Here is a 15,517-nt window from a genome sequence, read left to right on the forward strand (position 1 = left end):
AGTGAGTTTCTTCTTTGGCGATCGGATTGTCTCTCTAATTTTGTTTCTCGTCTGTTGCACCTGCTCAGCTTCGTTCAGTACGAGCATTTCACGTTATCACTGTCGTCTTCGTACATGCAGTCTAACGGTGATCTCCTCTCCACGAAAATCAATCAATCGACCGTCCTGATCCACGACGCGAAGCATCAAGTCCGAAATGCTCCGTACGATGATCGGAAGGTAAATGATCTGTGCCGGCGTTTCCGATATCTTATATCCTGGAGGCACACTCGATGAAAACTCGTGTATCGTGTGCACGTACTTGTCGTTGCTGTACGCACCCGCGGTCACGTTGCACTTTATGCGAATGTTTACATTGATGATATTTATCGGAACATCTAGGTGGGTGATGGGGAATTTCGCACCGCAGTGTTGCCACCTTGCGGTAACCTGAAAGACGTAAATTCCCTAGGCAAGTGATGGGGAATTTCGCGCCGCAGGGTTGCCACCGGGGGTGGGGGGGATCGTCGTTCCCGGACGCTCCGAGAGGGCGCTCGGATCGGCGTTATCGACCGCGTTATCGGCCGCGAGCGGAAATCGCGACTTTTTTATCGCGCGCATTCGAACTCGTTCGAGGTCGCTCTTGTCAGTTCCTCCTTTTGTTTTTTTCGCAGGATGCGGCGAGCGGATGTCCCCTTCCCGGAAGGGTGTATCCTGTAGGTACATCCTCCGTTGAGATAACAGCGGATGTCCCCTTCCCGGAAGGGTGTATCCCGTAGGTACATCCACCGTTGAGATAACGAACGAGTATAAATTGAATTGGCGCGACGGCGTAAAGCGCAACGGAACGGGATAAGTTAATGTGGGTTTTTTTCTTCTAACGTGGTATGAGCGACGAGTACGTAGAACTTTGCAAACCGGTGCGCGTGAAAATCGGGAAACCGATCGCGAAAATCAACGACCCGTTCGCGAGAAAGTGTTGCGGATCGGATTTGTGGAGAGTCAACGTAACGAGATATCTGATCGATCGCGAAATCGGAATTCCCGATCGTCGATCGAACCGGAGGTCTCTTCAATACCAAATAGTTTGGAGAAGAGTGGCGGAGAATGGAATCTGTTACTATTGACTGAGACGCGTTAGCGGCGCTATTGCAGCATTATCTAGAGAGAGTGGTGCGACGTAAAGCGCACCGGGAATGGGATAAGTTACAGTTGTTATTTTAAAAATGAGGTATGAGTGACGAGTACGTAGAACTTTGCAAACCGGTGTTCAATTCTAAAATCGGAAAACCGATCGTGAAAGTTAGCGAACCGTTCAGGAGGAATGGGGATCCGCGGCGCGTTGACGTAACGAGATATCTGATCCGTCGCGAAATCGGAATCGCCGATTGCCGATCTCACCGGCAGTTTCTTTATTATGATATACTTGAGGAAAGAATAAACATACGCGACGATGTCGGGGATGTAGTTGGTGTTAATTTCGATGTGTTAGTGGAGCTAATGTAGCATTATATTAGTGATGCGTACTCGCGAATGAACGATCGCCGTTATTACTCGTCCGAGGAATCGGACGGCGAACTGCGCTGTTACGAGTCCATGCCCAGGTTCTCGTCCGATTCGGACGACGAATCGGCGAGAGTCGACGCGTCGTTGCCGTCAAACGTATGCGAGTCGGTGGCGAAGGAGGACGCGCGATGGAATCTGGCGACTCATCATCTGCGAAGGGAGACCGGGGCGCGAACCGCGCGCGAGCGAGCGTGGATAGAGACGACAATGGCAAACTCCGTTAGGGCGAAGGATTATATGCGTTGCCTGCCGCTCGAGTATTATCTTTACTATCAGACGGTGGACGGAGGAGAGAAGATACGTAGGATTCACACCTACAAGTCTCGTCGTCTGTTCGATCGAGTGAAATTCAGTGTTCCCGAGGGTGGAAGACCCTTCTGGATAGGATGCAGGAACAGTGCGACGAGTTGCTCGCCGCGAACGTCCGCGACGCGGACGGGTACCGCGTGTGGGGACGACGATGCGACGAGTGTCTCCGGCTCTTGCGGGAGAGTTGTCGAGTCAGACAATCTGGGGGGCGAGGAAACACGGGAGCCGTGAACGCTCTGGTGGCTCGAATAGCGCGATTGGAAGGTTCGAGGGAGGATCTGCGCCGACGATTCGAACGCGTCGTAGATGCCGGTTTGGACAGTGGGAACGGCGGTAGCAGCAGCGGCGTTAGCGGAGGATTTTCGTGGGTCGAGATCGATACGGCGTTCCAAAGTCGCGTACTCACCGGCGCTGTGACGAACTCTACGTACATCGAACAAGCGCGATTTCTCGAGGATGCGAAGGGCACCGTGCTCGAAAAAGTGCAGGATAATTTGAACAGACACGTGTGTCTGAAGGTCAATGTCATATTCAATGGGGAATTCGTAGCGGACGTTAAGACCGATGTGAAGAGTATCGCTACGCGGAACGAACAGCTCCTCCAGGGGTCCGATCTGGGCGAGTGGTACGAAAAGCACGTGCGCGACGCGATTCTAGCGGCGTTGGACGAATTTCAGGAACGCGACAGCGGATGGGCGTTGTCGCGAATACTCAACCTAACGGTGAACGTGAACAAGTGTAATCCCATGCGCGTGGGATGTTGGATAAAGATACCGCTAGGTATAAGACTTAAACAGGCGGTGGTCAACGTGCTGTCGAAGAACGACACGTGTTTTGCGCGTGCGGTGGTCGCGGATCTGTATCCCGCCAAGTGGCACGCGGAACGATGCGGCTCGTATCCCGATTACGCGACGGTGCTGAATCTCGACGAGATCAAGTTTCCCATAGATCTGAAACAGATCGGAAAGTTCGAACGTCAAAACGACGTATCGATCAACGTATTTACAACTCGGGAAGGAATCGAAAAAAAAGATAAGTTCGGACGGGGCGCCGACCGCAACGCGATCGTGCCTCTGCGGTTAACCGACGATAAGAGGGATAGACACGTAAATCTCCTATATCTGCGCGATACGCTACGCGGCGTCAACAGGGGCCATTTCGCCTGGATAAAGAATCTGTCGCGATTGGTGAATTCGCAATTGACCGCAAAACGGTGCGCGAAGCACGTTTGCGATCGGTAAGTAAAAAAAACCTGAGGAATAAGGAAACGACGCGGTGTTAATTTATATACGCATAGTAATCGCACGCACGTTACTTCGCAGATGTCTACACTATTTCTATACGCGCGAAAAGTTGGCCGCTTACAGCGTCGACTGCGGCCGAATGAACGACTGCGCCATCGTTCTTCCGAACGAGGACGATAAGTGGCTGTCGTTCGACAGTCACGACAGAAAGGAGCGACTCCCCTTCGTGGTGTACGCGGATCTGGAGTGTCTTCTCGAACAGCGGGAGAGGGAGAATGCCGAAGGAGGCGCGAGAACGAAAAGATACGCTTATCAGCGTCACGTACCGTTCAGCCTGGGCTACTATCTGTGCTGCACCTACGACGATACCGTGTCCACGTACAGATATCGTCGCGGCGACGACTGCGTTTCGTGGTTCGTGAACGAGCTTCGCGTTCTCGCACGTCACGCAAAGATTAAATTCTCCACCAATATATCGATGGTAGAACTTACGGAGGACGAGAAACTCAAATTTTGGCGCGCGACGCATTGTCACGTGTGTCGGAAAGCGTTCCAACCAGAGGACAAGCGCGTGCGAGATCACTGTCATCTAAACGGACGGTACAGAGGTCCGGCGCATTCTCGTTGCAATCTGAATTACAGAAACGTGTACGTGATTCCCGTGTTCTTCCACAATCTGTCGGGTTACGACGCGCACTTTATCATCGAGAAAATCGCGAACGATTTCGAGGGTGGGGTCGAACTCCTGCCGCTTACGAAGGAAAATTACATATCTTTCTCGAAGACCGTTAAGGAGACGCAAACGGACGGGATGTGAAATCGACTCGTGAAGCTTCGATTCGAAGACTCGTACAAGATTTTAGCCGCGAGTCTCGAAACCCTGGCGTCCTATCTGGACAAGGACAAGCTGAGAGTAACGCGCTCGGAGAACGCGGAATTGAGCACGGAGGATCTCGATCTGCTCACTCGCAAGGAAGTATTTCCGTACGAGTACGTCGACAGCGAGAACAAACTGCGGGAGACCGAGCTTCCGCCGCGCGAGGTCTTTTACAGCTCCCTGACCGACGAGACCGCGAGCGAGAGCGATTACGAGCACGCGACGAGGGTCTGGCGACGGTTTCGCGTGCGGGATCTCGGCGAGTACAGCGATCTGTATCTCAAGACCGACGTGCTTCTTCTGGCGGATATCTTTGAAAATTTTCGGGACACGTGTTTAGCGAGTTACGGGCTGGATCCCGCGTATTATTATACGTTGCCGGGGTACACGTGGGACGCCATGTTGAGGTACACCGGCGTGCGTTTCGAGCTGCTCACCGACATCGACATGGCGATGTTCGTGGAACGCGGAATACGCGGCGGCCTCAGTCAATGTTCGCTCAGGTACGCGCGAGCCAACAACAGGCACGTACCGACGTACGACTCGTCCCAGCCCACTACGTATCTCATGTATTACGACGTGAACAATCTGTACGGCTGGGCTATGAGCGAATCGCTGCCGTACGCGAATTTCCAGTGGCTCGACGACCCCGAGAATTTCGACGTGACGACCGTGCCGACGGACAGCGAGGTCGGTTACATTCTGGAGGTGGATCTCGAGTATCCGCCGGAACTGCACGACGCCCACGCGGACCTGCCGCTGTGCCCGACGCGCGATAAACCGCCCGGTAAGCGGCAGGAGAAACTGCTCGCTACTCTCTACGACAAATCGCGCTACATGACGCACTATCAAAACCTGCAGCAATGTCTGCGACTGGGTTTGCGTCTGACGCGCGTTCGTCGAGTGCTGCGATTCGCCCAGTCGCCGTGGCTTCGCGGCTACATCGAGCTGAACACGACGTTCAGGACGCGCGCGAGCAACGAGTTCGAACGGAACATGTACAAACTGATGAACAATGCCGTCTTCGGCAAAACGATAGAGAACGTGCGCGCTCACGTGGACGTGCGTCTCGTGACGCGATGGGACGGGAGATACGGCGCGGAGGCGTTGATCGGCAGGCCGAACTTTCACAGCAGAAGCGTCTTCTCGGAGAATCTGGTCGCGATCGAGCTGCGGAAGCTCGAGGTAAAATTTAACAAGCCGGTCTACGTGGGTATGTGTATTCTCGAGATATCCAAGACGCGTCTCTACGAGTTTCACTACGACTACATGGCGCCGCTCTATCGCGACCGGTGTCGAATTCTGTACACTGATACCGATAGTCTGATCTATTCGCTGGAGTGCGAAGACGCGTACGAGCGTATGAGACGCGACATAGACAGGTTCGACACGAGCGATTACGCGGAGAATAACGCGCACGGTATGCCGCGCGTCAACAAGAAGGTGCCCGGTCTGATGAAGGACGAGAACAACGGTGCGATCATGACGGAGTTCGTAGGCCTCAGAGCGAAGATGTACACCTACAGGGTACTCGGACGCGACGACACCAAAAGAATAAGGGGTATTAAAAGAAACGTATTCGCGAAGAAGGTCACGTTCGAGGATTACGTGGCGTGCTTGCGGGACGCGCGCGAGCTGAGGACGCGCCAGTCGTGCATACGCTCAACGTTGCACGAGGTTCACACCGTGTCGGAGCAAAAACTAGCTCTCAGTCCGCACGACGATAAGCGATACGTGACGTTGGACAGCGAGGAAACGCTTCCGTGGGGACATTACGGAATACCGTTGTAAAAAAGAAACAATATCATACGCTTTCTAAAATTGTTTTATCGTAGAAAAATCAATAGCACGTAAGAAACAAACCAATGAATGTGTAAATTTTTTATTAACAATAAAGTACAAGTTGCGCGTATTTACGAATGTCTAATTATTTCTGTTACAACACAGACGCCTTATCTATCCAGGAATTGTGCGAACTGTCCATCCTCAACCACTTCACGTACGCTCGATTGCCGCGCTTACGCAGGACTTTTTCCACGAGATAGACGTCGGGATTGGAGACGCGCAGCAACTCGTGTTCGTAGAATCCTTCGGCTATCGCTTCTCCGCGAACGTCTTTCAGCAGATACGTAACGGGATTGGTCCTTTGTACTTTGGCTACGCGAAATATCTCGGTGGTCCAATTGGGAGTGTAGCCCTTTTCGAAGATCGTTTTGTATTTGCTCACGCGCACCGGATCGTCGACTCGAAATCTCGCCGGCGCGGCGATCTTCGCGCGACTGTACACCGTGCGCAGCAGTTTTGCGGCGACGGTGGGCGTCACGTCCGCCAGACGCATTCCGATCGTTCTGTGTCTGCGGCGATTGTAATTCGACAAGAGGCGCGGCAGCGAGTCTATCCATCTGTACGATCCCTGGAGCGTGAAGAGCTTCCACATGTCGTTTTTCAACGTGCGATTGAATCTCTCCACCACCGACGCTTTCATCACCGAATACGTGGAGTAGTGATTCACCTTGCGCGCGTCGAAGATTTTGCGCGCGTCGGCGTTGTAGAATTCCTTTCCTTTGTCCGTTTGCAGATTCCTAGGGTGTCGCGCGTCCTCGCGAAAGATCTTTCCGAGAGCCGTCGCGACCTCCTTTCCGCTCTTAGTCTTGAGCGGGATCGCCCAGGCGTACTTGCTCAGCACATCGATGACCGTCAGAATGTAATTGTGACCCGCGTTTTCACGCGAATAGGGACGCATCTCGACCACGTCGGCCTGCCACAGGTCGTCGTAACCGCGCACCACGACGCGGCGGCGAGGAAAGTTTTTTCGCGCCGGCGCGTGCAATTCCTCCACGAGTCTCCGTTTTTCCACGCTCATTGCTCAAGAAGGTTCAATATACTCAGAATTCTGGCGATCTGGATTTCGTGCTTATCCACGGTATTCTTCACAGTTACGAACTGGCTTCTAAATTCTCTTATCAGATCTTTGAAGTTCTTTCTGAGCTCCGCGATCGCTCCCTCGACGTAGCCCATGTTCGTCGCGTCGGTGTCAACCTCCGGCGCGGCCACGCGTCGTATCTTGCGCTCCGACGCATCGTAGGAATCTTCGCGCAAGAGAAGCGCGTCGTTTCGAAACGTCGCGATTTCGTCTCTCAAACCCTGGTTCGCGTTTGTCACGATGACGCCCGTGAACTCTCGATCGACGGTGTTCTTCTTCTCGATCTCTTCGATCACGGCGCTCTTGAACCGTTCGATCGCGTCCTCCACGTAACTCCTGTTCGTCGCGTCGGTGCCGAACTCCGGCGCGGCCACGCGTCGTATCTTGCGCTCCGACGCGTCGTAGGAATCCTCGTTCAAACGGAGCGCGTCGTTCTTCAGCGTCGCGATTCCGCTTATCAATTCTTCCGTCGCGTCGTTCTTCTTGATCTCTTCGATCACGACGCTCTTGAGTCGCCCGATCGCGCCCTCTACGTAGCTCTTGTTCGTCGCGTCGGTGTTGACCTCCGGCGCGGCTACTCCTCGTATCTTGCGCTCCCTCGCGTGGTAAGAGCCCTGACTCAAGCGGAGCGCGTCGTTCCTCAGCGTCGCGTCGTTCTTCTTGATCTCTTCGATCACGACGCTCTTGAGCCGCCCGATCGCGCCCTCTACGTAGCTCTTGTTCGTCGCGTCGGTGCCGACCTCCGGCGCGGCTACCCGCCGTATCTTGCGATCCCGCGCGTCGTAAGAGTTTCGATTCGAGAGAAGCGCGTCGTTCCTCACCGCCGCTATTTCGCCTGTCAATTCTTCGGTCGCGCTTCTCTTCGATCGTCCGATCGCGTCCTCGACGTAGCTCTTGTTCGTCGCGTCGGAGTCGATCTCCGGCGCGGCTACCCGCCGTATCTCGCGTCGTAGGAACCCTCGCTCATAAAGAGCGCGTTGTTGCGCGTGTAGTTACGCAGGGATTCGATCGAGGAGCGTAATCGCACCGTGGACGCACCGTCGATTCCGTCACCGTTGCTCCGATTTGTCAGAGACATGCCGAATTTGTTCACGGACATCGCGCGCGCGGGGGAGGCGCTGGAGAGCGCGCGATACGTACTGCCGTCGCGATCGACGCGACCGATCAATTTACGACGAAACCGGCCTCGCAAAGTTCCTCGATTACACAGGCCGACAAAATTTTGCGAAACTCCAAAACCTGAGACCAGACTATACTTTCCCAAAGGTTTTCGGTCTGCTGAATCCGAATCCGCCAGCGGAATTGCTCCATCACATCAGGTTTTCGAGATATCCTAACCTGAAAGTGCAAAAAACACAGTTTTTCGCTATATTCGGGGTTATATTAAACCGCGAATTAATTTTTCTCCACAAAACTCGTTACGGCATCTGAAAGTACTACTCTTCGCCTTCAAAATGCTTTTTGAATTTTTCAGATATCTTATTTCTTCTCGGAGATATCGTCCGTTGAAATTTTTTAGTTTGGCGTTTTCGTTACAACCTCCCTAACCTCGAAAAAAATCTAAGATTTTCGAATTCGCCTTTTTTTTGGTCAATTAGGCAGACCACAGTTATGTATTCTTATGTTTTTGGAGTAGCTGAATTTGAAATTGCAGTCTGCTTACCCCATCGAGTCATAGCTATGGGGGGGGGGGACTCGATGGGGTAAGCAGACTGCAATTTCAAATTCAGCTACTCCAAAAACATAAGAATACATAACTGTGGTCTGCCTAATTGACCAAAAAAAAGGCGAATTCGAAAATCTTAAACTTTTTTCAAAGTAGGGAGGTTGTAACGAAAACGCCAAACTAAAAAATTTCAACAGACGATATCTCCGAGAAGAAATAAGATATCTGAAAAATTCAAAAAGCATTTTGAAGGCGAAGAGTAGTACTTTCAGATGCAGTAACGAGTTTTGTGGAGAAAAATTAATTCGCGGTTTAATATAACCCCGAATATATCGAAAAACTGTGTTTTTTGCACTTTCAGGTTAGGATATCTCGAAAACCTGATGTGATGGAGCAATTCCGCTGGCGGATTCGGATTCAACGGGCCGAAAACCTTTGGGAAAGTATAGTCTGGTCTCAGGTTTTTAAAAATGTCGGCCTGTGTTATCGACAGAATTTCGTTGTCGTGAGCGTTGTTGCCGGCCCGACGAGAAGCGTCTAGCAGTCGAAGTCGATCAACCAGCTCGTTGGGATCGTCCCAGTGAACGTAATCGATCGCGTTGTCGGTCAGTCGCATGGCCGACGGTAGTCCGGCGCCCTTCGTAGTCCCAACTGTGTGAGACGGGTGTACGAGCGGCGCTATTATTTTTGTGTACTTGTGTCCCCTGTTACCCTTGACAGGCATGCCGGCGCTGCGACCGCGTTTGTGAGCGCTGGTGGCGAAAAGTATACTCCTGTACGTTCGTTTGTCCTTCTCCGTGTAGACGCGAGCGTTGGGAATTCGCATGAAGATCAACTCGTACAGACCGCGCGTGCCCTTGTACCGTACACCGTCGATGATCACGGAGTCATCCGGGGCCACGTCAAATCGCTTGTTACCCAGCATCGTGCCGTGCTCGCCGAGATACACTCCGTAGACGTGGTCGATCTCTTTTTTACTGTCGCCGCTCAGAAGAGCGCCCACGTACTCCCGCCCTAACGGTCCTAGTTGGCTATTCAGAGCGTCGCGACCTTCCGCCGTGCTCAAAGACTCCCTGACGGACGTCTCTAGCGCGGGGGGTGGAGTCGTAGTCTCCGAGACGATCTCGTGTTCTCTGGGTAAAAACCGGACCGAATCGGCGTGGATCGGCGTGGAGCTCGCGATAGTCGTCGTCGCGGGAGCCGAACTCAACCGTGCTGGACGCGACTCTTCTTTTTTTCCCGCGGTCGTCGTTGTCCTTATTGGCGTGAATACGTCGTCGTCCTCCCCGTAATCGCGCTCCGGGTCGGCGCCTGCATCGTCGTCGTCATCACCGTAGTCACTATCCTTCTTCGCTCTCTTCGTCGTTTTCATCTTTCTCGCGAGCGTAAAGCTGCCGTCGTCGTCGTCGTCGTCGTCGTCGTCAATCTTGCCCGGTCCTTTACCCCTGCGGTCCACGTCATCGGCGAGCCGTTTCAGAGGTTTGACGATGGGCTCGTACCTCTTTTCCAGAGCGATCTCGCTCTCCATTTTTCCGACCCTGAGAGCGGCGTACTTCCTGCGAATCGAGGCGCGCGTTTTGGCTATCTTTCGCGCGGTCCTCTCTTCCGCGATCGCGCTCATACTCGCGTCGTTCGGCGAAGCGCACTGATCGGCTCTACAGCACGGCGAAGTCGTGGAACCCCCGTCTGTACCGTCCGCCTCGCAACGCGCTGTCCTTGTCTATCACGGCGAAACCGTAGGTGCGTCGCCAACACTCGCGACAGAAGGCGCGAAACTCGTCGTACGACATGTCGGTGTTCACGTGATCGTCGTACACGTGCCGCAGATTGGTGCCGTCCTGCCTGAACAGGATCAACAGATTTGCGTTATCGCGCACGAGATGTTTCGGTATTTTGGCGTACGTCTGACAGAGATAGAAGCAATCGATATTCGAATGTCGACCCATAGAAAAGTACTCCCTCATTCTGTCCTGCTTGTCGCAGGCCACGTCGTCGAAGACGAAGACCGAGTCGGGAAGCGCCTCGTCGGGCGGAACGACGTCGCGATTGTCGGAGAACGCGCGATAGCTGATCTCCTCCATAGGCTCGAACAATCGTTCGAGATATCGATACTTCGGTTGTTGCATAGATTTCGAGTACACGTATACGTTCTCGAAACGAAGACCGTGCGCTTGTTCCAGCAGACTCACCAGAACGTTCGTCTTACCGCAGTTAGAGGGACCGCAGATGATGCAACGTACGACGTTCGGCAAGAGAGGACCGTGTCTGCGCGATTCTCCGTTTCCTCCCTCGGTCGCGCCCGACCTTGCCTGCGTTTTGCGATCCACATTCGAGACTCCTATCGTCACCGACTGTCGCACGAATCGCATTGCGCCCTCTCTCTTTCGCTCTCTCTCTCTCGGTCTTTTCCGCAAGCGCGCGCTCGTTCGCGCGATGAACGCGCCCGAGCGCCGGGGCGGGGAGGGCAGCACGGACGTCGTTTCGTTTCGTCGCGCGTGCGCAAACGCTTCGCGCGCAAGTATAAGTAGCGCGAGCGCGTCGTCGTATCCGTAGAAATTCGATCTCAAAAGCAACGAATCGTTCGCGCGCGCGTCGGTGATCGAGATGTTTCCCATCCTACTGACGGACAGGCGCGATATTCTCGATCTAACGGCCGAGGAGCTGGAATTCGTTCCGAAGATCGTTCTGTTGCGTAAATTTGAGAAATACGTGCAACTGCTGTGGGACCGTTTGCCCGAACATATAAAAGCGGATCCCGAGGTGCAGAGATATCGCTCGTGTATGGAACATTACAATCGTCCGTGGCAGCGAACGCACATAGACGGTCCACCGCCGCTCGTCAAGGACTGCTACGAGTGCAACCGCGCGCTCGCTCTGAACGGTGAGTCGTCGAAACGTTTCCGTTCGAATTGAGAATAAGAAAAAACCCTCCCGCAACCGCGACCGAATGCGCGGCGCCGGTCTACTCGATCGCGCGATAAACGCTCTTCCCTTCGAGCTGCATATACCCGGCTATCAGTTTTGCGAACCCGGTACGCGTCTAGCGAAGAGACTAGCGCGCGGCGACAAAGGCATCAATCCGTTGGACGCGGCGTGTCGCGAGCACGACGTAGCGTATTCGCGAAGCGGCGAGCTCGCCGAACGACACGTCGCCGATCGACTGCTCGCCGAGAGGGCGCGCGAGCGCGTCACCGCGAAGGACTCGACGGTCAGTGAGAGACTCGCCGCGGCGGCCGTATAGGCGGCTATGAAAGCGAAGACGAAACTGGGCATGGGTATGGAAAGGAAAAAAGGAAGAAAGAGGAAAGGAACGGGGAGAAACGCGAAGACGAGGAGGAAGAGGCGGAGGATACTTCCGACGGCGAAACGCGGCGGATTCTTGCCTTTTCTACCGATGTTGGGTGCGCTCGGTTCCTTAATCGGTGACGCGGCCGGCGTGGCCAAGGCGGTAAGCGCCGGCAAAGCGGCGCGACGGGAACTCGAGGAACTGCAGCGACACAATCGCGCGATGGAGGGTCGCGGGCTGTACCTCACGCTGTATAAGAAGCGCGGAGGTGGCGCGAGGAGAATCGCCGAAAAAAAAAATTTCGCGGAAGAAGGCGACGTTAGCGGCGACGTCGGATCTGCCGCCGTACGGCGTCACGACGAACGAGCAGCTCGATCGATCGGCGCGTCGCCTACGCATACCGTTCTTCCGTGGGGTGTTCATGATTGACGCTCTGCTGACGAGGGTGCGACACGCGGAGTGCGGCATCGTGAATCTCGACGACGCGGCGGGTCCGGGCACGCATTGGGTCGCTTACGCGAAGAATGGGAACGCGGCGATCTACTTCGACGCGTTCGGAAATCTCCGCCCGCCAAGGGATCTCGCGCGATATCTCGGCGGTGGCGGCGAGAGCGCGATCGTGACGTACAATCGTCGAGCGTTCCAGACGTTCGAGCAGAGAATCTGCGGACAGCTGTGCCTGCGATTTCTTCGCGAGATCGATTGGGGGAGCGGTGGCGAACGATCGACGTTCTCCCGCGATGTCGCTGACGCTCACGTTAACCGGAACCAGCAGCGTTCTCACGGCGAGTCACTTTCCCGCTTTGGATCTGAGCGACGGCGAGTACGAGCTGGGTTTGGCGACTTTTGAGACGTACAATTTGATACCGAACGTTACGCCGGCGAACAATCGATTCTACTTCGGCGAGGACGACGGAAGATCGTCGTTCCGGAAGGGTCGTACGAGCTGCGAGCCGTGAGCAGATATTTGCGCGCCGCTCTTCTTTATCGCGAACGTCGCGCCCGCGAGAGAGAGAAAGAGAAAGAAAAGAGAGAAAAACTGCAGGCCGATGGCGCTGGACGGGTAAAAGAAAATAAACGAACGGAGAAGAACGACGACGACGATAACGACGACGCTTATCGCATATACGGGGACGAAGACGGCAAGAACGACGACGATGACGGCGGCGATAGAACGATACTCGCTCTTCGCGCCAACGAGAATACCATGAGGAGCGAGATAAAGTGCGCCTACAGAGTGAATTTTACAAAACCGAACAACATCGGTTCTCTTTTGGGTTTCTCGCGCGATCGTATCCTAAAACCGAACAAATGGTACGTTTCCGACGGACCCGTTGACGTCATGAGCGTGAACATAATTCGCATCGAATGCAGCATCACCACGGGAGCGTACAGCAACGGACGCTCGGTGCACGCGATACACGAATTCGCGCCGAAAGTTCCACCGGGATATAAACTGTCGGAGACTCCGACGCAGATCATTTACCTCCCGATCGTCGCGCGAAACGTCACCGATATCACGGTGCGAATCGTGGATCAGAACGATCGATTGATCGACTTTCGCGGCGAGGAGATAACGATTAGACTGCACGTACGTCGTCGCCGCAGTTAGTGTGTGTGTGTGTGTGCGCGCGTATCTCAGCGACCTGAAGAGAGAGAGAGAGAGAGAGAGAGAGAGAGAGAGAGAGAGAGCGAGAGGGATGCTCGTTCTGAACGGATCGAGCGCGGATTGTACGAACGAGCGAGCTAGCCCGTTCTATGACGTAATCGAAAGCGTAAGGAAGAGAAGAGGTGGTGGTGGTGGTGGTCGAGGAGGAAAGAGAACCGTTCTCAGCAACGCCAACGTCAGGTTCTTACGATCGCTGGGTCTCGCCGTGAGGAACGCGTCGTTTCTACTTCGAAAGGAAAGACCATGGCCGACATCCTGAGTATCGGCGGTGAGCCGATCTTCGACGAGCGCATCGTCGGAATCGAGACTCACACGTATAACCCGTACGTGAACACGACGTTCGGGCACAACGACGAGATACGAATACCCATACAGCAACAGGATCTGTATACGCTGCCGTGCGACAGTTTTCTGTACGTCGAGGGACGACTCTATGACGACGGCGCGGGCGCGACGACGTCGGAAGCGACGGATGCTCAAAGGCAATACGCGAAATTGGTCAATAACTGCGTGGCGTTTATGTTCGACGAGATTCGATACGAACTCGACGGCGTGGAGATCGACCGGTGTAGAAACGTCGGCATAACCAGCACGATAAAGATCTACGCGTCGCTGACCGCCGAGCGAGCCAGGAGACTGCAGAACGCCGGATGGAGTTATCCGACGAACGAATCGAATCTGAACGACGTCAATTCAACTTTTGCGTACCTTTGAATATTCTTTTGGGTTTCTGCGAGGACTACAGACGCGTGGTGATAAACGCGCGACACGAACTTATCCTGATACGCGCTCGGAACGACGTCAACTGCGTCGTAGATCCGAAAAAAACCGTGCCGAGAGATCCCGCCAAGGATCCTAAAATTACACTACTGAAGGTGCAATTGCGTATGCCGCACGTGGCGTTAAACGACGTGACTAAATTGTCGCTTTTGCGAACGTTGGAGAGCGGACGATTTCTGAGCGTGGGCTTTCGCTCTTGGGACCTGTACGAATTTCCTCTGCTGCAGAGCACGACCAAGCATTCGTGGGCCGTGAAAGCCGCGCCGCAGTTGGAAAAACCGCGATACGTCATATTCGCGCTGCAGACCGGACGGCGAAACGAATTTACGGAGGACTCCTCGAGGTTCGATCATTGCGCGCTCGCCAACGTGAAATTGTATCTCAACTCGGAATTCTATCCCTACGACGACGTGAACGCGGATTTCGAAAGCGACAAGTTCGCCGTGCTGTACGAGATGTACGCGAAATTTCGAGGAGCGTACTACGGGGACAGTCGCGACGACGCGCTCTTCTCCCCGCGCGAATTTGCGCGAGTAGCGCCGCTCGTGGTGATCAATTGTTCCCGCCAAAACGAAGCGGTGAAGAGCGCCACCGTGGACGTGCGCATCGAATTCGAATGCAAGGAAAACGTTCCGCCGAAGACCACCGCCTTTTGTCTCATCGTTCACGATCGCGTCATCGAGTACGGTCCGCTGACCAATGTGGTGCGCAAAATCATCTAGCGGAAATGGCGATTGTAGGATACCACACCCCGGAAACGGGAGATATATATATAAAGACGGGGATCCTTCGATCGTTCCTCAGATCCCGTTAAGAACGAGCAGTTTGAGCGTGAATTGTTCGACGCGCACCGACTCGATGGCCGCAGCGGCAACGACGATCTTCGTCGACCTGCAGGGATTCGTGGTGAGCAACAGATTCGTCGCGAAGGAGGTGGCCGTGCTCCGAAGCGAGACGCGCGAACTCGCGCATCACGTGTTTCGCGCGCCGATGAAGTGGGACCTGCTCACGAACGCCGAAAAAGCAAGGGCCAACTGGCTGATGGCGAACCATCACGGCCTCCGTTGGAAAGACGGGGACGTGGACTATCGCCTAGCCAAGTCGATTATTCGACGCGCGGTGTGCGACGACCTGGGCGAGGGAGAAGAGACGCCCGGCGCGCGAATATACGTGAAAGGCCTCGAGAAGAAGAGGTGGCTGGAGGAGATTCTCGGCGAC

General features: G+C 54.4%; 2 protein-coding genes across 2 annotated transcripts; both read left to right on the forward strand.

The window, feature by feature from the left end:
* Nucleotides 1-1,931: 1,931 nt before the first annotated feature.
* Nucleotides 1,932-5,766, forward strand: LOC139781398 (uncharacterized). Its single transcript, XM_071720255.1, has 3 exons — nt 1,932-3,091; nt 3,177-3,829; nt 3,944-5,766. The coding sequence occupies exons 1-3, from the start codon at nt 1,932-1,934 to the stop codon at nt 5,764-5,766; spliced, it is 3,636 nt and encodes a 1,211-aa protein (XP_071576356.1).
* Nucleotides 5,767-13,762: 7,996 nt separating this feature from the next.
* On the forward strand, nt 13,763-15,021 carry LOC139781399 (uncharacterized). The gene is made up of 2 exons (XM_071720256.1): nt 13,763-14,223; nt 14,265-15,021. The coding sequence occupies exons 1-2, from the start codon at nt 13,763-13,765 to the stop codon at nt 15,019-15,021; spliced, it is 1,218 nt and encodes a 405-aa protein (XP_071576357.1).
* The last annotated feature ends 496 nt before the right edge of the window (nt 15,022-15,517 follow it).

The sequence above is a fragment of the Temnothorax nylanderi genome, unplaced genomic scaffold (assembly GCF_030848795.1).
Source record: "Temnothorax nylanderi isolate EJ_2023f unplaced genomic scaffold, tnyl_v1.0 TNYL_tig0334_pilon, whole genome shotgun sequence".
Classification (NCBI taxonomy): Eukaryota; Metazoa; Arthropoda; class Insecta; order Hymenoptera; family Formicidae; genus Temnothorax; species Temnothorax nylanderi.

Coding starts and splice junctions, on each gene's coding strand:
- LOC139781398 (XM_071720255.1), top strand. CDS start 1,932: ATGCAGGAACAGTGCGACGAGTTGCTCGCCGCGAACGTCCGCGACGCG. Junction 3,092..3,176: donor GCGAAGCACGTTTGCGATCG/GTAAGTAAAAAA, acceptor GTTACTTCGCAG/ATGTCTACACTATTTCTATA. Junction 3,830..3,943: donor AATCGCGAACGATTTCGAGG/GTGGGGTCGAAC, acceptor TTCGATTCGAAG/ACTCGTACAAGATTTTAGCC.
- LOC139781399 (XM_071720256.1), top strand. CDS start 13,763: ATGGCCGACATCCTGAGTATCGGCGGTGAGCCGATCTTCGACGAGCGC. Junction 14,224..14,264: donor GACGTCAATTCAACTTTTGC/GTACCTTTGAAT, acceptor CGAGGACTACAG/ACGCGTGGTGATAAACGCGC.